We start from the raw sequence: 23,958 nt of genomic DNA on the forward strand, positions 1-23,958 counted from the left end.
ATATTATTTCGGCACTTTCTGCTTGTGTGTGTGTGTGTGAGAGAGAATGTGAGATGCTGTGCGATCACAAATTCATAAGCCTCGGATAGCCATGTCATAGCTTTGTTTCTAGCTGCACGCTTTGCTGTCGGTGTCTGGTGTTAGTGTTTGTACAGAGTACCTACAGGAAAACCTCTCTAAAATGTGTGCACATTATTCTGACAATTCTTTCCTCTGGTCACTGTTTAGGGGCTGAAATCAACTCACAAAAGTACATGTGTTTTGCGGAGCTCATTGAAATGACTTGTCTTTTGAATTTTCTTTTTCTTTTTTGAGTTGTTTGTTCTCACATGATGCAATCCAATTTGCATTTCTGCTATGAAATCAGGTTTGTTTCTCTTCAGTACTTTGAATAATTTTCCAGAATGTTTGAGCTTTTAATTCTTCCATGAAACATGCTGTGTTGGATACATGCCATCAGTGTGACGGAAATAAATCATTGTAAACAAATATTCTATAAAATATAGAACAAAAAACATATTTTGATGTATAGGAGGAAGATCAGTCACACTTAAATCAGGCTGAAGTAATAGAGTGAAAAAACATAACTGTACAAGGGAGCTGAATTTGCTTTATTACTTGTTCATCTGGATACTGGTGAGGTAAATTAGGGTCCGTCCTGTTGGTGCTCTTTAGTATGTGAGGCCAAACAATTTTAAATCTTAATGCTCCAATCTTAATTTTTAAAGTCAACCTGGTCTTAAATCTTAATTTATCTGCAGAAACTTTTGTCAGCACCTGAAGCGGACTGTGATCCTGCAACATGAACATGATTTACTACAACTATAAATCACTGAGACGGAATCATCAGTTACAGACATTTGGCCTTTTATAATTTATTCCCTGAGTCCATTTGCAGCTGTAAACTAATATGGTAGAAGGTTTTGTTAACATGTTCCATTAATGAGGAAAACTGTCACAGAAAAAATAACCACTTTCACCCATGTCATGTAATATAAAATATGAAAACCGATATATGTTAACATGTTTATGCCCATTTGTTCCAGTTATGTCAAAGTACCAAACATAGTTTTCTCCTGATTGCTCACTTATTGCATCGTTCCTCTGAGAAGTGATTATAGAGTCTCTCTACTCTGTCCTGACTGAAAAATGCTGAGTAGAATAAGTACAGTTATCACAAAAGTACAATGAATAAATATGGCCGACTCACTGCATTGATTAAAAAAACAAAAACAAGTTGGCCTCTTTGTTTTGTCTCAATAGTCTAACAAAAAATAAAATAACTGAATCACCATTATTACAGAAGTTTCAGATGTGTAAACATCAGGATGGTCATCTGTCAAGGTTCAGCTGAAAACAGGTCCCAGGTAGCTGCCTGCAGGACTCTCAGGTTTAACAGGTAAATATAAAAATAGGCAAATTAAAGGAGCGTAAAACAGCGTTGGAACAAAACACAGCTGAAACCAATCAGGATAATGAGATGCATAAGCAAATATAAATACAATATACCAGAGACAAATCAATATCAAAATAAAACAGGAAGTAACTACATGAAGGATCAGATGCCAAAGATAAAAACTTGACAACATGATACAAATGGACACAGGTGACGCTGTACTTAACTGAAACACAAAGAAGTAAATATAACCAATACTCAAAATGTAAACAGAACCCAAAGTAAATGTTGCCCAGATATACTACCTCCCTCTGTCCCATCTGGGACTCTAACCAGTGTTGGTCCCACACTGCAATCTATCATCAACGTGTCGCTGAGGCAAGTTTGTGTTCCATCCTATTTTGCTGAGGTAACTCCTCTGTTGAAGAAACAGCTCTACTGGTAATCTAATCTTCTTTTAATCTGACATTCAGAATCTTGGAGAAATATTTGATTCTCCTCTGGGCCTTGGCTCGAATGTAAAATCATGAATTTTTCTTTTATTTTAGGAACATTTCTAAATTGCGACATAAGGTCTCCAGAGCTGAACTGGAAAAATTTGTTCATGCATTTGTGTCATCGTGTTTATATTATTGTTATGTCCTTTTTACCAACTTGAACAAATCATCTATTTCTCGACTCCCAAGCTACACAAAGTTCTGTGGCCAGACTACTAACACATTCTAGTAAGCATGTTCACATTACTCCTATTTTGTACTCTTTACATTGGCTCCCAATAGATTTTAAAATTTGTTTCAAAATTCTTGTTTTAACATACAGAGCACTAAATGGCCTGGCCCCAGATTATGTCTACTTCTTACTAAATACACTGCTGCTCGTTGTCTCCATTCAAAGACTCAGAATTTGTTGGTTGTTCCACAAACACAACTAAAGACGAAAAGGGACGGAGGCTTCAGTCTGTGGCACCAAGGCTGTGGAACAGTCTACCACCACAACTACATTTTGTTGACTCTGGATTGTTTTAAAACGCAGTTAAAAACTTTTCTGTTTAATCAGGCTTTCTGCTGAGATTTTTTTAATTGATTTATTTATTTTATTTTAAAAGTACCTGTTAACTTTACTGTATTTTATTATTATGTTTTGTATCGTCTATTTTGGCACCTGACGTTCTTGTTTATTTTAGCCTTTTGTCAACAGTGCTTTGTGACCGCTTGTCTGTGAAAAGCACTTAGTAACTTTACTTTACTTACTTACTATAATGGAGCTCGATTAGACAATTGAGCTCCATCAAAGAAAAATCTGTAGCAGCTGAGAAACAAAAGATACATCAGGATGAGATATATCCTGAGCCTCCATATAAACTGTCTTCTTAATGATCATAGAAAAAAGAAAAAAAATTAACATAGCACTCTAATGTTACTGTGTTGTACATTGCTGACTCCATGAACACAGCACCAGTGTTCATACTTCCTCCAATGTTTTCATTTAATGATGACGAGAAGAGAAAAAACCAACAACTACTTGACGATGATTCCTTCATATCTCACACTGCTTGTGTTCCTTGAAGGCTGCTCTGTGCACGATGTTGTTGCTGTAGAGTCTAGAAAGAGACCAAAGCAGAGAGAGCAGACGTCACTCATTCACTCAGAACAACATGAATCCATGTGAGCTCAGACTGTGAATGATTCCTCTGAGAGTCTGAGGAGAAACTCCTTCACTGATGGAGACTGATTCATGTTGGCTCACCGCACACAGTCGATGGAGGGGTTGATGGAGAGCAGCTGCAGTAACACATCAGTCGAAGCATCAGTGATCTGATTGTGACTCAGACTGTAACACAAACACAACAAGAGGCTCTAAGTGATCACTGCACATCATATTATTGTAGTGTGTGTGAACAGGCTGATGGTTATTGGTGTCTCCCAGAGAAGGATCAGTGTGTGACACTCACTCCAGGACTTGGACTTTGTGCAGATGTGTGATGAGAGGGAGCAGCAGCTGGTCAGTGAGCTGACAGTGACTGAGGTCCAGCTCTGTCAGCCCTTCACACGAGTCCAGCATCTGGACCAAAGCCCCACAGACCCTCTGATCCAGCGTGCTGTGACTGAGATCCAGCTCTCCACCCAGAGCTCTACACAGGGACACCGCCCGCCTCACTGTGTCCCTCTCACTGTTCACAGGAACCAGAGACAGCAGCTGGAGGAGGACAGTTTTACTGACTCTAAACAGGACAAACAGAGCAAAGAGAAACTGTCAGGATGCATCAACACCAGTGTGAACGAGCTTCTCTCTGGTTTAGACTCTTCTGTGGTCTTTCCCACCTGAGGCGGACCCTGTGGAGGACAGGAAACAGCAGGTCCAGCACGCTGTCCTCCACCTCACAATCTCGCAGGTCGAGCTGTGTGTCCTGGCTGCTGTGTGTCAGGATGGTGGAGACGGCCCTGCAGTCATCAGCAGTCAGACTCAGAGGCTCAGGCTGATCCTCCTCTAGTAGCTCCACACAGGAGGAGCAGGACAGATCCAAGCTGTGCTGCAGAGTCCTCAGCAGGCCTGACGCTGCCTCCTGCTGGACGTCACAGGCAGCACAGCAGTGGATGAACCTCAGCAGCTGATTCCTGTCAACACTGCAAGGAAAAATACAGGCAAACATAAACCAATTCATACACAGATACAATTATGACTACTCAGTTTACCTCAGCTGATCAGTTACTAACATCAGCTTCAAATCCAAATATCGCAAACTAAAAATAAAACACAGGAAATTAATTTAAAGGGAATTTATTGTCCATTTCCATTTTTGCCTTCATGATAATGTGCGCTTATTTGTCAAACTTGGTAATAGTGTAAGAATGTTAAAACTCCCTTTCACTGGGAAGATAATGGGGATATGGAAACTCCTAGAGTCCAACCTTAAGCCAATTGCACAAGTCACCATAAAGTACAGGATTTACCAAGGAGAGAGTCCCCACTACTGTATAAACCATTGCCACCTGCTCTACATCAGGGACATCAAGCTGTTTGCCATGAGTGAAGAATAGCATTGAGGACAGGTACAAGTACCTTTGAACAAATGGGAACCATGAAGAGGCCATTGGGAAAGATGCGTCTGCAACATAACCTCAGAAAGTAAGGCAAGTCGTGAAGAGTCAGCTGAATTGGAACAACAGAATTGGGGCAATCACCACCTATATGTATCCTGCTGTGATATTAGCTGGCCAAAGGAGGAGATAGAAAACACTGTCATTAAGAAAAGAAATCCCCTTGCTATGTGTGAAATGTTTCACCCCAAAATCCAGCACCCTGAGACTGTATGCTAAGCAAAAGGAACAATGCCAAGGACTAGTGAGTGTCAGAACAACAGTCCAGGGTGAAAAAACAAAGATTCAAAGAGGAAGTGGCTGATATCGAGAAATCCGGCAAATGGCTGAACAAATCTGGACTGAAAGACAGCACAGAGGCACTAACCATGGCAGCACAAGGACATGGTCTACCACACCAGGCAAGACCCCAGCTGCAGGCTGTAGAAATATGCCCCTGAGAAAACCCAGCACTTAACAGCAGGATGCAAAATGGAGCGCCATAACCAAGTGGCTGGCATAGTATACAGAAACATCTGAAAGGACGTGCTTGCAGATGTGAACACTGCCCTAAGCACGATCCCCAACCATCATAACTTAAACCAGTGAGCTGATATATGCCACTGCCACAGTAATCTCAGTATCACTCGGGTTGGAGCAGTTGGAGAAGAAGGCTGGAAGCAGAACTACAGTGTAGACCATGTCAACTTTCATTGTGCTCTGGGCTACAATTGCTTAATTCTTCTTTTTTTGTCTTTTAACCAATGTATTTAATAAAGTAGTCTGAAAGTAGCCTCAGTATTATAATTTCAAACCTGTGCAATTTTTTTTAGTAAGTATAAAGACATGCTCTCTTTATATTTTCTAGGGGTGTAATTCCCTTAGGTGGCGTTGGAGCCACCAATCATACATGACATGAAGATGTATGCCAGAAATCAACTATCACTATCTATAGTGAGGAAATCGGGACGTCATTCTGACTGTAAGTGTGGCCAAATGCTTGCAAAGAGAGGGAAGGTGATCCAGACTGATCGGGTGGTGCTACCAGAAGGCAGAATAGCAAATATACAGGACAGCTACAAGTATCTGAGTATTTCAAGTGCCAACATGAACCATGCTAAAGATGTATCCATCACCAAATACTCCCAGAAGGTAAGACAGAGGTGGAAAAGCCAATTGAACAATAGGAATAAAATCCAAGCTATCAATACATATCACCTGCTGGCTGTCAGACACCTAGCTGGAATAATAAGGTGGTCACAGCAAAAGATAAATGCCACTGATGTCAGGACATGAAAACTCATCACAATATACAAAGGTCCATCCATCCATCCAAGTCTTTCACAGTCAACAGGTCCCAAGCTTTGTAAAGGTGACCCAGGGACTATCGTGCACATAGTAGCAGGATTTAAGATGCAAGCAGGGACAGCGTACACTGAGAGGCACAAGTGGCTGGGATAGTTTACAGCAGAGCTTTCCGAAGTGTGGGGGGGCGCGGTACGAAAAGGAAAAAAAAACCCCAAAATGCTTGGACACTGCTAGCAGAGGGCACCCACACAAACGCAAAGCAGGAGATGAAGCATAGCTAATATGTTTCCAAACCAACTTCATTCTAAGCCAAAGACTAGAAAATATGGTGAAGCAAATCTTCCCTTTGGCTTCACCTGCACAAGTGCCAAGGTAGGTCTCCCCTGCAGAATTAGTTTTCCCTTCGTCGGGAGCAGCGCTGGGCTCTTCAAATCACGGACAAACAGTATCCCACATTCTTGATTTTTAGTTCACAAACACTTGTTGCAATGACTAACTACTCCTGACATTTTGGAGATGTGAGCTCTTTATACAGTAAAGTTACCGTGGGATACAAATAATATCAGACTGATCCTGCCATGATTTGTTCCCTCGGTTCAAATCACGGACAAACAGTATCCCACAGTTGTTTATGTTTTTAAACCCATTTTGCACAGAGAGGCATTTTTCGAAAAATGTATTGATAGCAATGTTGAATATTATTACACAGGAAAAAAACAACTACACATAAAATAATCACACCGTGACGCCTCTGCCTTTCTAAATGGAGGGACAGTAACTGCATGTGTATATGTAAACGTGTAAAACCTGCAGATGGTAAGATTAACAGTATTTTGTCTCTATCTGCAATTCATCTCATGTAAACAATAACGTGGCGCACAGCGTGACGTGAAAAAGGCAGATACCTTTGACATTACGTGACGAGCTCTGTATTCCTCGTCCACACGTAAACGCAAAAAAGGAGATTTAAAAAATCTCAGTTTTAGGTGATTCGAAACGCCGTTTACGTGTGGACGAAACAGCTGCGTGTTCAAAAATACCCGTGTAGGTGCGACGCAGCGTAAAAGAGTTAGTAGTTTATTTTATTACTACCTGTAATTTATTGCAGATGACTTGTATTTGCTTAATTGTTTACTAAATGTTTGAGGTGTGAAATAAACCGCAATGGAGCAAAATATGGGTGTGTGTGGTTGGAGGGTGGGTTTGTGCGCGCGCGGGTGGGGGGGCAGGGGGCCTAGCAAAAAAAGTTTGGGAACAAGCTCTAATATCTGACCTGAGATGAGAAACGTTGTCCAGCATGAAGAGGATGGACTCTGCTCCCTCTGCTGGTATGGAGGTCCACAGGAGGTTCAGTTTGACTCTGTCTCCGTGTTTGAGGATGAAGATCAGAGCAGCACAGTCCACTGAGTCCAGCTCTCTGCAGCTCAGGTTGATCACATGACCAAGTGACCTCAGTAAACTGGGTACAGCGTGACTGTCATGAGCTCTGCAGAGCTCTCTGATGGAGCTCATCACAAAGCTGGGACTGGGCCTGAAAACAAACAGTTTATTTCCAACTTTGTTTAAAGGATCCATAAACTGCTGATTAAAGATGAGACAGCATTTCAAATCCTCCTGATTAAACAGCAGAAACTGTGTTTGGTAAAAGATCAAACTACATTCAGCACCTTTTAAACACAATCCTGTCCAGAAAGGGAAGCAGACGTGTGGTTTCCTCCTGTAAGAAGAGGTTCTTCCTCAGGTTCACAGTGATGGTCTGAGCTGACGCCTGCTGCAGCAGATAGTGAAGAAGCTCCCAGTTCAGACAGCAGGAGGTCAGGTCTCCACCAACCTTACTGAAGAAGGACAGCGTCAAGTCCTTGTCCTGGATTTCATGGAGGAGAGACAGAAGCTGCTGGAAGCTCTCTTCACTCAGTCTGCAGAGACCATAAATATAAAATAAGATTTAAAGTAAAAATGTACATTTTATTTGGCCTGTGATGTCCAGGAAAGACATTTACTTGACTGTTAGAGGACCATCATGGAGCAGCAGAGTAATCAGACCCTGAGCAGGGATGCAGCTCTCAGTCAGGTCCAACCGTCCGACTGTCCAGTGTCTCAGCAGGGAAGCCAAACTACTGACAGCCCTCAACATCACTCTCTGTGATGGTCGGGCTTTCTTAGGCACAAGAGAAAGCTCTTCCACAGCCAGCGGACAGACCACTCTGCCTCTTCTTACCCACTGAAACAGGAGCAAGACCATGTCTATGGAAAGCCTGAAGATCAAAGAGACAAAAGAGCAGAAATGATGAACACCAAGAACCAAAGATTCAAAGTGGACAGCAGATAAATGGTGTTATAAGAACAAGAGAGTCATGATTTCACTTCCTGCCTCAGACTGTGTAGTTGTGTTGTGTGTCTAAAGAGGAGAGCGGCTCCTCTGGCAGACATCTTGCTGGGTGTGAGGACGAGATCCACTTTAGAGCCACACAGTCTGAGAACTCTCCCCACAGACCAGCAGCTTTTCCTGTGTAACTCTCCTGTTAACAGCAGCTGGAACCCCAGGAGCTGCAGCAGAGACTCCAGCTGCTGGGCCTCCTCTCTGGATCTTACAGACATGGATGTACACACACTCTGGAAGAAGTCTGGATCACAGCTGGAACACAGTGGAGATGAAATCAGAAAACACAGGCAGACCTACTCACATTACCACAAACCACATTTTGTGTTTCAGTCATCGATGAACAAGCTGATAAAACTAGCAATTAGTTTTGTTGTCATTCCATGAAAAATCAGGGTCTCTATTAATCAGGGGAATTTTTTGCACTTTAGTAAATTTAATGAAGAAATGTCCAAATTCCTCTTCATTAGTATTTTTTAGAGTTATAGGCCATCAAAGTAAACATGCATGGATCCATGTTATTTTTTCCAGCATGTTGATCCTCATGACTTAAGAAGCACAGTAGATATTCACATGAAAATGTACAGTTCCTCACTTACTAAATGTTAAATTTGAAGTTCTGCTTACTCAGGGAAATACAGCCATGATCATTCAGTGAACGGGTGAGGACTAAACATGTATACAGCATGTACAAAGGTGTAGTTTGTAACTAACTTTGACTTGTCCATGTTTCATATTAACGTTTAATCAAAATTCTGGATGGCTTCAGTAGAAATGTGAATTTCCCATTTGCCCCAATGTCTCCTCCTGTGTGCATCTGTCTGCGTGTTTTCAGAGGCTGAGCTTTGTTCCTGTACTTTTCCCTGTTGTTCATTCATCAATTACTCACCTGCTGCAACACTAGCCAAATCACCCATGTTTTACTAGCTAAATGTTCATGGAAACACCTACTCCCCCTCCCCTATATTGTATTATCTGAGGTTTTTTTTAAATAAATTATTAACTAATTTCTGTGAACTTTAAAAAAAGAAATACAAAACAGCTGATTTGGGGTCCAGGTGAAAACTTTTTTTAGATTAGAGTAAAAATAAGTTCTATCAAACCAGGCTGTTTTCACATAGCAATAGATAAGTTGAAATAATTACTTGACCAATACATGTCATTTGTCTACATTTTTACACTGTTAATGAAAAGTTGATTATTTCCAAGACACTACTGACTAAGTACTGTATTGTTTCTATTTACCTGAGCTGTGAGATATAAGGCAGACACTGAAGAAAATTCCTCACTTCACTCTCTTCATGTGGGCAGCCTCTCAGCTTCAACTGTTTTTTCCCTGATTGGACTTTAAGAATTTCCAGGAGGATGGAGGTCTTTCTCTCTGAGAGGTTTATGAACCAGACTGCAGGAGCTGACTGGAAAACTGATGTTTGTGTCTGTGTGTGCCTGTATGTCTGTGTCTATATGTCAGGTCGGGTATCAGACGCCACCTCTCTGGGGACATCTCAGGCCCTCCAAGGTTTGGAGGCCTATCTCCCCCTACCACCACTTCCCCTGCCAGTGGCGGACCCCCTCAGACATCGGTGCGTTGGTGGTTCTTTGTGTCCGGGGGTGGGCGTCCAGGTACACACCGGCTCACTCCTTGGCGGCCGCTTATCGGGGCCTGGAGCCTGGGGCTCGCTCGGGCCACTTCGGAGTTGGGGTGCCCCCGGCCTCTCGGCCTGGGGCTCGGTCACTCAGGCACAGCTGGCTGCCGGCGGAGCTCACGGGCACGTCACTGCAACTCCCCCTGGCTTCTGCTCCGCGGCTGCTGAGTGAGCCCTCATCTGGGACTCTCCTCAGCTCTTACTGGGACAGTGGCGCGGCTGCCCCTCTGTTGGTCTTCCTTGGTCTCTTGTGTTCTGGGGGCCTCTGGATGTCTGGAGTTTTGATCTCCTCCATACCTGCTTCATGCCCTGGAGGACGGGGCTGTGGCTCCCCACACTCCCTAGCAGATCGTTACATGGAGAAACCTTTGGAATGCAAGCATGCTGATCCACACAGGTATGCACACAGGTGTACACACGGGTATTCACAGACGCGGACTACAGCTTTCTTGGCTGCTGCCTCAAAGCACATTGTGCGCTGTCTATCTTGCGTGCTGCACAATATCGTTTATTATTTAGTATCTACTGCTAGCTAGTTTATTGTGATGGTGCCATTTTTTTTATTATGTTGCTCTTTGTTGTTTGCTTTCTCTTCTGTTTTTTTTCTCCATACAGGTGACCCAGGTGTTGTTTTTTTTTTTTTTTTTTCTTTCTTCCCCCCTTCTCACCGTCTCTTCTCCCCTTTGGTTTTCTTTCTCTCCCTCTCTTTCTTTCATTCTTTCTCCCTGTCCTATCCCCCAGTCATGTCTGTCCCGTTTGTAGCAACTGAAAATAAAATAAATTCATAATTATAATAAAGGTCAATCAAATGGACCAATATGGCAAGGCCATGATGATCCACTTGGTAAAATAAATCCGCTTGGCATCTTTCTTGGCCTTAAGACAACAATTCTGATGGCTAAAGATCCAAACGGGACACAAAAAAAAAAAAAAAAAAAAAAGATTTATATATATTTCAATTTCAAAGCACCAAAGTTATGTAAAAAGTTGATGCTATTTGTTTGTTAAAATCTTGTTATTCACATCATTGCATTAACTGTCACTGTCATATGGGTGGAAATTGGCTAAGATGTTCAGGAACAATCCAAGAACCCCCAAGTCACAGCTCCAAAATTGACACCTTCAATTTTGACTGATCAACTGAATGTTGCTGCTGCCCACATTTTATGGAGAAAGGTTTTTATTGTCAGATGAGACTAAGACTGAGCTACTTGGCCACAATGGAAAGAGATATTTTTGGAAGAGTAAAGGTGAAGCTTTAATACCTGAGAACACTGTACTAATTGTCAAGCATAATGGTGGTAGCATAATGCAATTAGGTCCGTTTTGCTGCCAATAGTACTGGTACATTGAACAAAGGGGATTGATAATAAATAATATAGTAATATTCAATTCAATTTTATTTATATAGCGCCAAATCACAACAGCAGTCGCTAATCTAATAAAGATGAAAATAATAAATAATAATAATAATAAAGATGAAAAAGGACTACTTCCAAATTCGTGAACTTCATGTTACCTCAACAACTGAAAGTTGCACAGAGTTTTCTGCTCCAACAGAATAATGATTCCAAAAACCATCAGAACTGGATTTAGAGTGGATAAAGCAGGCTAACATTCAACTTCAGGAATGGCCTTCAGGTTGGACCTAAATCATATTGCAAATTTGTGGACTACACTTAAAATCTGAGTCTGTGTCAGAAAACTAACCAATTTAAATGAACTTTCCAAATTCTGCCAAGAATGGTCAAATATCAGCCAGCATTATGTTGGAAGCTTGTTGATGTCAACTAAAACTGTTTGGTCAAGGTCAAACATTTAAACTAAAATTTAGTGGGGGTTTATATATATATTTAAGTCTCTCTGTATGATTTTAATCTGGCGTGAAAAATCCCAAATAAATCCAAATCTTGTTTTTTTTCTTATCTTCTTTTTTAATCATTAAAGTCATCTTGTACAACCATTCCAGCTGCTACCTGTCAGTGAGAGAGGCCACATCCCTAATTTTAAGTCTTGACAAAATCCAAATGGGCGAGTCACACAACTATATCATACTCTATGATTAGGTAATGTGATACAGCACCCATCTCTGAAAAGACCCCGTGGTCTACAATGGTGAACTCACCCATCGGAGAGATACTAGTAAAATAAAAAGTTGCTTTTCTGCACTGATTACAATCTCTGAGTCTTCATTTTGAGTCTCCAGATGTCTGTTATTTCTTTGTACTTATTTGCTTTCATCTTTCTGCATTCATCCACCTATTTAAAATATTAAACTGCAGAAAAAGCTCCGACAAAAACAGTTTGAAAGTGGACAGCATAAAGATTCATTGATACACATGTTGAGTGTCTGTAAACTTCTGACGACAACTGTAATACTGATGACAAATTATAATTTAATAATCTGTCAACTCACTTGGTGAATTTATTAGACTTCAAATACGTTTATAGCCCCTGGTAAGATTTCTGAAGTTGATATAAGTTTTATATACCTTTCCTGAGTTGATGCGCTTTTCCTGAAGGAAATTTTTTAACAATGATTGCTCTGTGACAAAATCCTGTAAAATTATTTTGCTATTGCAAACCTAATTTCTAACCAGGCAATGAGAAAAATATTCTAATATGCAGTGTACACCTGTGCATAAACTGTTTGGGTAATGATTAACATGAGATAAAAATGGATACTGTAAATTATTTTGCTGTGAAATTTATTTTTTCAAGACAAAATATTTTTTCCTGTTCTGTTGCTTCGACCATCCACATCTGTGATCTGCCCTTACGTTTTCCTTTTATGGTATTATTGGCTTTATGTGCTCTAAATTTTAATCACAGCTGATCGGGAACAACCAACATTTTGCCAAACTCAATGGTGGTGTTCGTCCTTGAAGGAGCTGTATGAACCTTTCTATTGTTTCACCTGACTGCTCTCTTGTTAGGTCCATTCTTGCTTTCCATCAGCCAGGCAGTAGAGCTTCATAAGGTCTGCAAAACTCTCTTTAATAACACACTATTTTGCATATTTAGATGTGTGGAGATTTGTTTTAGTAATCCAAATTATAATGTGATTACACGTTTTGTTTGTCTTCAACACTGAGTGATTCCATAAAACACTCCTCTACTTTATATGGAAGGAAGTCTGCTCTAAATAAAAATAACTGAATGATTCTTTGAATACAGTTTTATACAGTGTTATGTCACACATGTGATTTGTATGTTTGCTACAAATGAAAAGAGTTGAATAAAAAGCTTCCAAGAGTGGTGATTCAAGAAACGTTTGTAGTATGAAAGTGTAGCATGACTCATTTCAGGGAAAATTTGAAGCAAAAGAATGGATGAAAGTGACGTAAAAGAAAAACTGTCATAACTTTTTATTGTTTAAATAGGTATCTGTTCTGACGCAGTGTGAATTGTATGAAGAAGAATTCATTTACCCGAGCTGTGAGATATAAGGCAGACACAGCAGGAAACTCCTCACTTCACTCTCTTCATGTGAGCAGCCTCTCAGCTCCACTTGTTTCTTCTCTGGTTGGAGTTTCAGCACTTCCAGGAGGATGGAGGTCTTTCTCTCTGAGAGGTTTATGGACCAGACTGCAGGAGCTGACTGGAAAACTGACTGTAATGATGGAAGGACACTCAAGCCTGTTTTAGTCTCATAGTCCTTCACATGAGAGTACAGATCCAGCAGGAAATCAGACACATAAGAATCATCCATGTATCTCTCCTGAACAGGGAATGTTTGATAGCTGCACACTGATGATAACAGCTCCAGTATCTTCTCTCCTGTCTGCTGTTCTCTCTCTGCTGCTGCACAGAACAGATTCACAAAGCACCTGATTTCTTCATGAAGATCTGACCTCCAACGATCAACACTGGAACAATAAGAAGGAAACATTTAGTGATGATTTGATCTGAGCTGCATAAACACAACCACACACTACTGATGGACTCCATCTTGTCCATGTGTGTCCTGTATATAATGAAAGTCCATTTTCAAGCCGTCTTCCATCAGAACAGCTGAACATTGTTGTTAGACTGTTACTGACTCACAACACAAACACTAATCCTGTGTGTGAAATCACTGCGTGCTGAACTGTAACTGTCATTTTATTTACTGTCTGACTTTAGAGAGTAAAACACTAAATATGAACAACATAGAAACACAGAGTGGAACAACAACATCTACACTTCATATCTTGTACAACAGCAGCTTCACCTGCTGCTCAGATAACACACGTGTAAATCACACTTATTCTGCACATCTTCATGTGTTACAGGATTAAATTTAAGGGGGTGGCTGTAGCTCAGGAGGTAGAGCTGGTCATCTGCTAATTGGAAGGTTGGGGGTTCGATCCTTCAGTCTACCTGCCAAGTATCCTTGGGCAAGTTACTAACCCCAAGTTGCTCTTCAATGCATCCATCGGAGTGTGAATGTGTGTGAATGTAGTTAGACAGCACTCAGTTTACAGTCAGAGATTGTGAGATTGGCTGAATGTGACATGTTGTATAGAACGCTCTGAGTACTCCGGGAGAGTAGAAAAGCGCTATTTAAGAATGAGTCCATTTACCAAGATATAACTAGTTCACACATAGTAACTGCTCTTTTCTTTCTTATGAACTTGAATCTGACACGATATTCCAAAATCCATCAGCAATAGTGATTTACAGTGTTTCTGAACATCCAAGAATTATTTGTATCTTTCATGATGATGTTTCAACATGACTGTGTTGTTGTTACTGAGCTGCAATTTGATCATTAATCACATTATTTCAAATATTTTCATACAGCGAGAAGATTATTGCGTTTCAGACTCTTTCAGTCAAATAGTTCAAATAATAACATCTGTGTACTCCACACTCTTCTGTGATTCATTTGTTCAGTCACACAGGGACCTTCATTAACTTAGATTAGCTGCTAACAACTCACTGAAACACAACTGATTTTAAACATTCAAAGTATATTACTGATTACAACGATAAAATTAAATAAAACAATGTTTTGAAAATACAAGATTACTTTTTTATGTATGGTTGAAGAACATGTCATAAGGATTCAGCTGTTTTGAACTGATCACACATACATCTATAATATCAGGTTCAAGGCAACAAATTACTGACAATAATTAAATAAGCACAGTGCTGTGCAGAAAACAATGTTTCCCTCTGATATTAGGTACAGTAGAAATATAACTGAAATATGGACTCCAAGTGGATGAAATCAGAATGTGTAAACAGAAATATTGGTGACAAAAATATAATATTGAAATATTAAATTGTATCATTACAGTAAATTGTTGGAAATTAAAACATTTTTTTCCACTGAGTGAGTTCATTTACCTGAGCTGTGAGATATAAGGCAGACACTGCAGGAAACTCCTCACTTCACTCTCTTCATGTGAGCAGCCTCTCAGCTTCACTTGTTTCTTCTCTGGTTGGAGTTTCAGCACTTCCAGGAGGATGGAGGTCTTTCTCTCTGAGAGGTTTATGGACCAGACTGCAGGAGTTGACTGGAAAACTGGCTGTAATGATGGAAGGACACTCAAGCCTGTTTTAGTCTCACAGTCCTTCACATGAGAGTACAGATCCAGCAGGAAATCAGACACATAAGAATCATCCATGTATCTCTCATTAAAAGGGAATGTTTGATATCTGCACACTGATGATAACAGCTCCAGTATCTTCTCTCCTGTCTGCTGTTCTCTCTCTGCTGCTGCACAGAACAGATTCACAAAGAACCTGATTTCTTCATGAAGACGTGACCTCAGAGGCACAACACTGGAACAATAAGAAGGAAACACTTAGTGATGATTTGATCTGAGCTGCATAAATACAACCACACACTACTGATGGACTCCATCTTGTCCATGTGTGTCCTGTATATAATGAAAGTCCATTTTCAAGCCGTCTTCCATCAGAGCAGCTGAACATTGTTGTTAGACTGTTACTGACTCACAACACAAACACTAATCCTGTGTGTGAAATCACTGCGTGCTGAACTGTAACTGTCATTTTATTTACTGTCTGACTTTAGAGAGTAAAACACTAAATATGAACAACATAGAAACACAGAGTGGAACAACAACATCTACACTTCATATCTTGTACAACAGCAGCTTCACCTGCTGCTCAGATAACACACGTGTAAATCACACTTATTCTGCACATCTTCATGTGTTACAGGATTAAATTTAAGGGGGTGGCTGTAGCTCAGGAGGTAGAGCTGGTCATCTGCTAATTGGAAGGTTGGGGGTTCGATCCTTCAGTCTACCTGCCAAGTATCCTTGGGCAAGTTACTAACCCCAAGTTGCTCTTCAATGCATCCATCGGAGTGTGAATGTGTGTGAATGTAGTTAGACAGCACTCAGTTTACAGTCAGAGATTGTGAGATTGGCTGAATGTGACATGTTGTATAGAACGCTCTGAGTACTCCGGGAGAGTAGAAAAGCGCTATTTAAGAATGAGTCCATTTACCAAGATATAACTAGTTCACACATAGTAACTGCTCTTTTCTTTCTTATGAACTTGAATCTGACACGATATTCCAAAATCCATCAGCAATAGTGATTTACAGTGTTTCTGAACATCCAAGAATTATTTGTATCTTTCATGATGATGTTTCAACATGACTGTGTTGTTGTTACTGAGCTGCAATTTGATCATTAATCACATTATTTCAAATATTTTCATACAGCGAGAAGATTATTGCGTTTCAGACTCTTTCAGTCAAATAGTTCAAATAATAACATCTGTGTACTCCACACTCTTCTGTGATTCATTTGTTCAGTCACACAGGGACTTTCATTAACTTAGATTAGCTGCTAACAACTCACTGAAACACAACTGATTTTAAACATTCAAAGTATATTACTGATTACAACGATAAAATTAAATAAAACAATGTTTTGAAAATACAAGATTACTTTTTTATGTATGGTTGAAGAACATGTCATAAGGATTCAGCTGTTTTGAACTGATCACACATACATCTATAATATCAGGTTCAAGGCAACAAATTACTGACAATAATTAAATAAGCACAGTGCTGTGCAGAAAACAATGTTTCCCTCTGATATTAGGTACAGTAGAAATATAACTGAAATATGGACTCCAAGTGGATGAAATCAGAATGTGTAAACAGAAATATTGGTGACAAAAATATAATATTGAAATATTAAATTGTATCATTACAGTAAATTGTTGGAAATTAAAACATTTTTTTCCACTGAGTGAGTTCATTTACCTGAGCTGTGAGATATAAGGCAGACACAGCAGGAAACTCCTCACTTCACTCTCTTCATGTGAGCAGCCTCTCAGCTTCACTTGTTTCTTCTCTGGTTGGAGTTTCAGCACTTCCAGGAGGATGGAGGTCTTTCTCTCTGAGAGGTTTATGGACCAGACTGCAGGAGCTGACTGGAAAACTGACTGTAATGATGGAAGGACACTCAAGCCTGTTTTAGTCTCACAGTCCTTCACATGAGAGTACAGATCCAGCAGGAAATCAGACACATAAGAATCATCCATGTATCTCTCATTAAACGGGAATGTTTGATAGCTGCACACTGATGATAACAGCTCCAGTATCTTCTCTCCTGTCTGCTGTTCTCTCTCTGCTGCTGCACAGAACAGATTCCCCAAAAAAGTGATTTCCCCTGACTCCAGAGGCACAACACTGGAACAATAAGAAGGAAACATTTAGTGATGATTTGATCTGAGCTGCATAAATACAACCACACACTACTGATGGACTCCATCTTGTCCATGTGTGTCCTGTATATAATGAAAGTCCATTTTCAAGCCGTCTTCCATCAGAGCAGCTGAACATTGTTGTTAGACTGTTACTGACTCACAACACAAACACTAATCCTGTGTGTGAAATCACTGCGTGCTGAACTGTAACTGTCATTTTATTTGCTGTCTGACTTTAGAGAGTAAAACACTAAATATGAACAACATAGAAACACACAGAGTGGAACAACAACATCTACACTTCATATCTTGTACAACAGCAGCTTCACCTGCTGCTCAGATAACACACGTGTAAATCACACTTATTCTGCACATCTTCATGTGTTACAGGATTAAATTTAAGGGGGTGGCTGTAGCTCAGGAGGTAGAGCTGGTCATCTGCTAATTGGAAGGTTGGGGGTTCGATCCTTCAGTCTACCTGCCAAGTATCCTTGGGCAAGTTACTAACCCCAAGTTGCTCTTCAATGCATCCATCGGAGTGTGAATGTGTGTGAATGTAGTTAGACAGCACTCAGTTTACAGTCAGAGATTGTGAGATTGGCTGAATGTGACATGTTGTATAGAACGCTCTGAGTACTCCGGGAGAGTAGAAAAGCGCTATTTAAGAATGAGTCCATTTACCAAGATATAACTAGTTCACACATAGTAACTGCTCTTTTCTTTCTTATGAACTTGAATCTGACACGATATTCCAAAATCCATCAGCAATAGTGATTTACAGTGTTTCTGAACATCCAAGAATTATTTGTATCTTTCATGATGATGTTTCAACATGACTGTGTTGTTGTTACTGAGCTGCAATTTGATCATTAATCACATTATTTCAAATATTTTCATACAGCGAGAAGATTATTGCGTTTCAGACTCTTTCAGTCAAATAGTTCAAATAATAACATCTGTGTACTCCACACTCTTCTGTGATTCATTTGTTCAGTCACACAGGGACCTTCATTAACTTAGATTAGCTGCTAACAACTCACTGAAACACAACTGATTTTAAACATTCAAAGTATATTACTGATTACAACGATAAAATTAAATAAAACAATGTTTTGAAAATACAAGATTACTTTTTTATGTATGGTTGAAGAACATGTCATAAGGATTCAGCTGTTTTGAACTGATCACACATACATCTATAATATCAGGTTCAAGGCAACAAATTACTGACAATAATTAAATAAGCACAGTGCTGTGCAGAAAACAATGTTTCCCTCTGATATTAGGTACAGTAGAAATATAACTGAAATATGGACTCCAAGTGGATGAAATCAGAATGTGTAAACAGAAATATTCGATGACAAAAATATAATATTGAAATATTAAATTGTATCATTACAGTAAATTGTTGGAAATTAAAACATTTTTTTCCACTGAGTGAGTTCATTTACCTGAGCTGTGAGATATAAGGCAGACACAGCAGGAAACTCCTCACTTCACTCTCTTCATGTGAGCAGCCTCTCAGCTTCACTTGTTTCTTCTCTGGTTGGAGTTTCAGCACTTCCAGGAGGATGGAGGTCTTTCTCTCTGAGAGCTTTATGGACCAGACTGCAGGAGTTGACTGGAAAACTGGCTGTAATGATGGAAGGACACTCAAGCCTGTTTTAGTCTCATAGTCCTTCACATGAGAGTACAGATCCAGCAGGAAATCAGACACATAAGAATCATCCATGTATCTGTCATTAAAAGGGAATGTTTGATAGCTGCACACTGATGATAACAGCTCCAGTATCTTCTCTCCTGTCTGCTGTTCTCTCTCTGCTGCTGCACAGAACAGATTCACAAAGAACCTGATTTCTTCATGAAGACGTGACCTCAGAGGCACAACACTGGAACAATAAGAAGGAAACACTTAGTGATGATTTGATCTGAGCTGCATAAACACAACCACACACTACTGATGGACTCCATCTTGTCCATGTGTGTCCTGTATATAATGAAAGTCCATTTTCAAGCCGTCTTCCATCAGAGCAGCTGAACATTGTTGTTAGACTGTTACTGACTCACAACACAAACACTAATCCTGTGTGTGAAATCACTGCGTGCTGAACTGTAACTGTCATTTTATTTGCTGTCTGACTTTAGAGAGTAAAACACTAAATATGAACAACATAGAAACACACAGAGTGGAACAACAACATCTACACTTCATATCTTGTACAACAGCAGCTTCACCTGCTGCTCAGATAACACACGTGTAAATCACACTTATTCTGCACATCTTCATGTGTTACAGGATTAAATTTAAGGGGGTGGCTGTAGCTCAGGAGGTAGAGCTGGTCATCTGCTAATTGGAAGGTTGGGGGTTCGATCCTTCAGTCTACCTGCCAAGTATCCTTGGGCAAGTTACTAACCCCAAGTTGCTCTTCAATGCATCCATCGGAGTGTGAATGTGTGTGAATGTAGTTAGACAGCACTCAGTTTACAGTCAGAGATTGTGAGATTGGCTGAATGTGACATGTTGTATAGAACGCTCTGAGTACTCCGGGAGAGTAGAAAAGCGCTATTTAAGAATGAGTCCATTTACCAAGATATAACTAGTTCACACATAGTAACTGCTCTTTTCTTTCTTATGAACTTGAATCTGACACGATATTCCAAAATCCATCAGCAATAGTGATTTACAGTGTTTCTGAACATCCAAGAATTATTTGTATCTTTCATGATGATGTTTCAACATGACTGTGTTGTTGTTACTGAGCTGCAATTTGATCATTAATCACATTATTTCAAATATTTTCATACAGCGAGAAGATTATTGCGTTTCAGACTCTTTCAGTCAAATAGTTCAAATAATAACATCTGTGTACTCCACACTCTTCTGTGATTCATTTGTTCAGTCACACAGGGACCTTCATTAACTTAGATTAGCTGCTAACAACTCACTGAAACACAACTGATTTTAAACATTCAAAGTATATTACTGATTACAACGATAAAATTAAATAAAACAATGTTTTGAAAATACAAGATTACTTTTTTATGTATGGTTGAAGAACATGTCATAAGGATTCAGCTGTTTTGAACTGATCACACATACATCTATAATATCAGGTTCAAGGCAACAAATTACTGACAATAATTAAATAAGCACAGTGCTGTGCAGAAAACAATGTTTCCCTCTGATATTAGGTACAGTAGAAATATAACTGAAATATGGACTCCAAGTGGATGAAATCAGAATGTGTAAACAGAAATATTGGTGACAAAAATATAATATTGAAATATTAAATTGTATCATTACAGTAAATTGTTGGAAATTAAAACATTTTTTTCCACTGAGTGAGTTCATTTACCTGAGCTGTGAGATATAAGGCAGACACAGCAGGAAACTCCTCACTTCACTCTCTTCATGTGAGCAGCCTCTCAGCTTCACTTGTTTCTTCTCTGGTTGGAGTTTCAGCACTTCCAGGAGGATGGAGGTCTTTCTCTCTGAGAGGTTTATGGACCAGACTGCAGGAGCTGACTGGAAAACTGACTGTAATGATGGAAGGACACTCAAGCCTGTTTTAATCTCATAAGAGTACAGGTCCATGAGGAAGTCACACCAATTCTCTTTAAGAGGACTGTTTTTGTATCTGCACACTGATGATAACAGCTCCAGTATCTTCTCTCCTGTCTGCTGTTCTCTCTCTGCTGCTGCACAGAACAAATTCACAAAGAACCTGATTTCTTCATGAAGACGTGACCTCAGAGGCACAACACTGGAACAATAAGAAGAAAACATTTAGTGATGATTTGATCTGAGCTGCATAAACACAACCACACACTACTGATGGACTCCATCTTGTCCATGTGTGTCCTGTATATAATGAAAGTCCATTTTCAAGCCGTCTTCCATCAGAGCAGCTGAACATTGTTGTTAGACTGTTACTGACTCACAACACAAACACTAATCCTGTGTGTGAAATCACTGCGTGCTGAACTGTAACTGTCATTTATTTACTGTCTGACTTTAGAGAGTAAAACACTAAATATGAACAACATAGAAACACAGAGTGGAACAACAACATCTACACTTCATATCTTGTACAACAGCAGCTTCACCTGCTGCTCAGATAACACACGTGTAAATCACACTTATTCTGCACATCTTCATGTGTTACAGGATTAAATTTAAGGGGGTGGCTGTAGCTCAGGAGGTAGAGCTGGTCATCTGCTAATTGGAAGGTTGGGGGTTCGATCCTTCAGTCTACCTGCCAAGTATCCTTGGGCAAGTTACTAACCCCAAGTTGCTCTTCAATGCATCCATCGGAGTGTGAATGTGTGTGAATGTAGTTAGACAGCACTCAGTTTACAGTCAGAGATTGTGAGATTGGCTGAATGTGACATGTTGTATAGAACGCTCTGAGTACTCCGGGAGAGTAGAAAAGCGCTATTTAAGAATGAGTCCATTTACCAAGATATAACTAGTTCACACATAGTAACTGCTCTTTTCTTTCTTATGAACTTGAATCTGACACGATATTCCAAAATCCATCAGCAATAGTGATTTACAGTGTTTCTGAACATCCAAGAATTATTTGTATCTTTCATGATGATGTTTCAACATGACTGTGTTGTTGTTACTGAGCTGCAATTTGATCATTAATCACATTATTTCAAATATTTTCATACAGCGAGAAGATTATCGCGTTTCAGACTCTTTCAGTCAAATAGTTCAAATAATAACATCTGTGTACTCCACACTCTTCTGTGATTCATTTGTTCAGTCACACAGGGACTTTCATTAACTTAGATTAGCTGCTAACAACTCACTGAAACACAACTGATTTTAAACATTCAAAGTATATTACTGATTACAACGATAAAATTAAATAAAACAATGTTTTGAAAATACAAGATTACTTTTTTATGTATGGTTGAAGAACATGTCATAAGGATTCAGCTGTTTTGAACTGATCACACATACATCTATAATATCAGGTTCAAGGCAACAAATTACTGACAATAATTAAATAAGCACAGTGCTGTGCAGAAAACAATGTTTCCCTCTGATATTAGGTACAGTAGAAATATAACTGAAATATGGACTCCAAGTGGATGAAATCAGAATGTGTAAACAGAAATATTGGTGACAAAAATATAATATTGAAATATTAAATTGTATCATTACAGTAAATTGTTGGAAATTAAAACATTTTTTTCCACTGAGTGAGTTCATTTACCTGAGCTGTGAGATATAAGGCAGACACAGCAGGAAACTCCTCACTTCACTCTCTTCATGTGAGCAGCCTCTCAGCTTCACTTGTTTCTTCTCTGGTTGGAGTTTCAGCACTTCCAGGAGGATGGAGGTCTTTCTCTCTGAGAGGTTTATGGACCAGACTGCAGGAGCTGACTGGAAAACTGACTGTAATGATGGAAGGACACTCAAGCCTGTTTTAGTCTCACAGTCCTTCACATGGGAGCACAGATCCAAGAGGAAGGCAGACTGATATGCGTCATCATCATCATCATCATCATCATCAATGAAAGGGAAAGTTCCATGTTTGCACACTGATGATAACAGCTCCAGTATCTTCTCTCCTGTCTGCTGTTCTCTCTCTGCTGCTGCACAGAACAGATTCACAAAGAACTTTGTTCTGTCTTCATCTGATGTCTTTGTATCAACACTGGAACAATAAGAAGGAAACATTTAGTGATGATTTGATGTGAGCTGCATAAAAACAACTACACACTACTGATGGATCAAACCCTTGTTTCACTCAGTGACACACAAATCACTTTGTAATGTTTGTGTGTTTAATCTGGATCTTTGTTGATTTTCTGTCTTCAGTAAAATGAAACTATGATAAAAATCAGAGACTGTTTATTACTTTGTAATTCAGCAAACTTATAAATTGAGCAGAGGATCAAATAATTATTTCCCGCGCTGTAAAAAGGTAGAATACTCTGTGTGAGAACAGCTGTGATAGTGTTGTATTAATTCATGTATTTCAGAGTATTCTGAGAGTTGTCCATGTGTGTCCTGTATATTAGAGCTGGGCTGTATCATACCGTTCACAGTAATGCCGGTGTAATGTTGGGCAACGATAAGAAAATTAAATATCGCGATAGAATATGGGTAAAACACGCATGCTCAGTGCCTTTGTTTTCATACGCACATGGGGAAAAAGCATTTCAGCGACGGAGAATGAGAAGGGCGAAAGTGGATCGTTGAATGAAACAGATGAACCAGAATTGGTTTGTAAAAATGCTGCAACTTCAGTGGTGTGGAACTGGTTTAGCTTTCGTCCGTCAGATACACAACAAAGCACAATTTTTGGTAGAGCATGGTAGCGGGCCGTCGTTATTACCATGTTTTTGGAAAATAAGGCGCACTTAAAATCAATCCTTTGATTTTTCTGAAAATCGACAGTGCCCCTTAAAATCCCGTGTGCCTTATGTATGAATTCTGGTTGTGTTTAC

The 23,958-nt window shown here is 39.7% G+C and overlaps 1 protein-coding gene across 2 annotated transcripts in view; it reads right to left on the reverse strand.

Annotated features, from left to right (window-relative positions):
* Window positions 1-362: 362 nt before the first annotated feature.
* Window positions 363-23,958, reverse strand: part of LOC147301742 (uncharacterized) — a 61,833-nt gene continuing 38,237 nt past the window's right edge. The window contains exons 15-29 of one of the 2 annotated variants that reach the window (XM_086282387.1): window positions 22,719-23,162; window positions 20,847-21,254; window positions 18,942-19,379; window positions 17,045-17,473; window positions 15,142-15,579; window positions 13,418-13,676; window positions 9,407-9,597; window positions 8,153-8,416; window positions 7,782-8,036; window positions 7,449-7,697; window positions 7,055-7,312; window positions 3,718-4,020; window positions 3,348-3,617; window positions 3,143-3,226; window positions 363-2,996 (exon numbers count right to left, since the gene is read on the reverse strand). In XM_086282387.1, the coding sequence (XP_086138513.1) occupies window positions 2,933-2,996; window positions 3,143-3,226; window positions 3,348-3,617; window positions 3,718-4,020; window positions 7,055-7,312; window positions 7,449-7,697; window positions 7,782-8,036; window positions 8,153-8,416; window positions 9,407-9,597; window positions 13,418-13,676; window positions 15,142-15,579; window positions 17,045-17,473; window positions 18,942-19,379; window positions 20,847-21,254; window positions 22,719-23,162 (4,354 nt within the window). In that variant the 3' untranslated portion in view covers window positions 363-2,932. Of the gene's footprint in view, window positions 2,997-3,142; window positions 3,227-3,347; window positions 3,618-3,717; window positions 4,021-7,054; window positions 7,313-7,448; window positions 7,698-7,781; window positions 8,037-8,152; window positions 8,417-9,406; window positions 9,598-13,417; window positions 13,677-15,141; window positions 15,580-17,044; window positions 17,474-18,941; window positions 19,380-20,846; window positions 21,255-22,718; window positions 23,163-23,958 lie in introns of those variants that run through there. The other variant, XM_086282386.1, reaches the window with a different exon arrangement.

Source organism: Aulonocara sp. 'chitande type north' Nkhata Bay, linkage group LG23 (assembly GCF_057382095.1).
Source record: "Aulonocara sp. 'chitande type north' Nkhata Bay isolate Kocher_YH1m ecotype deep benthic linkage group LG23, A_spYH_male_GT1.1, whole genome shotgun sequence".
NCBI lineage: Eukaryota > Metazoa > Chordata > Actinopteri > Cichliformes > Cichlidae > Aulonocara > Aulonocara sp. 'chitande type north' Nkhata Bay.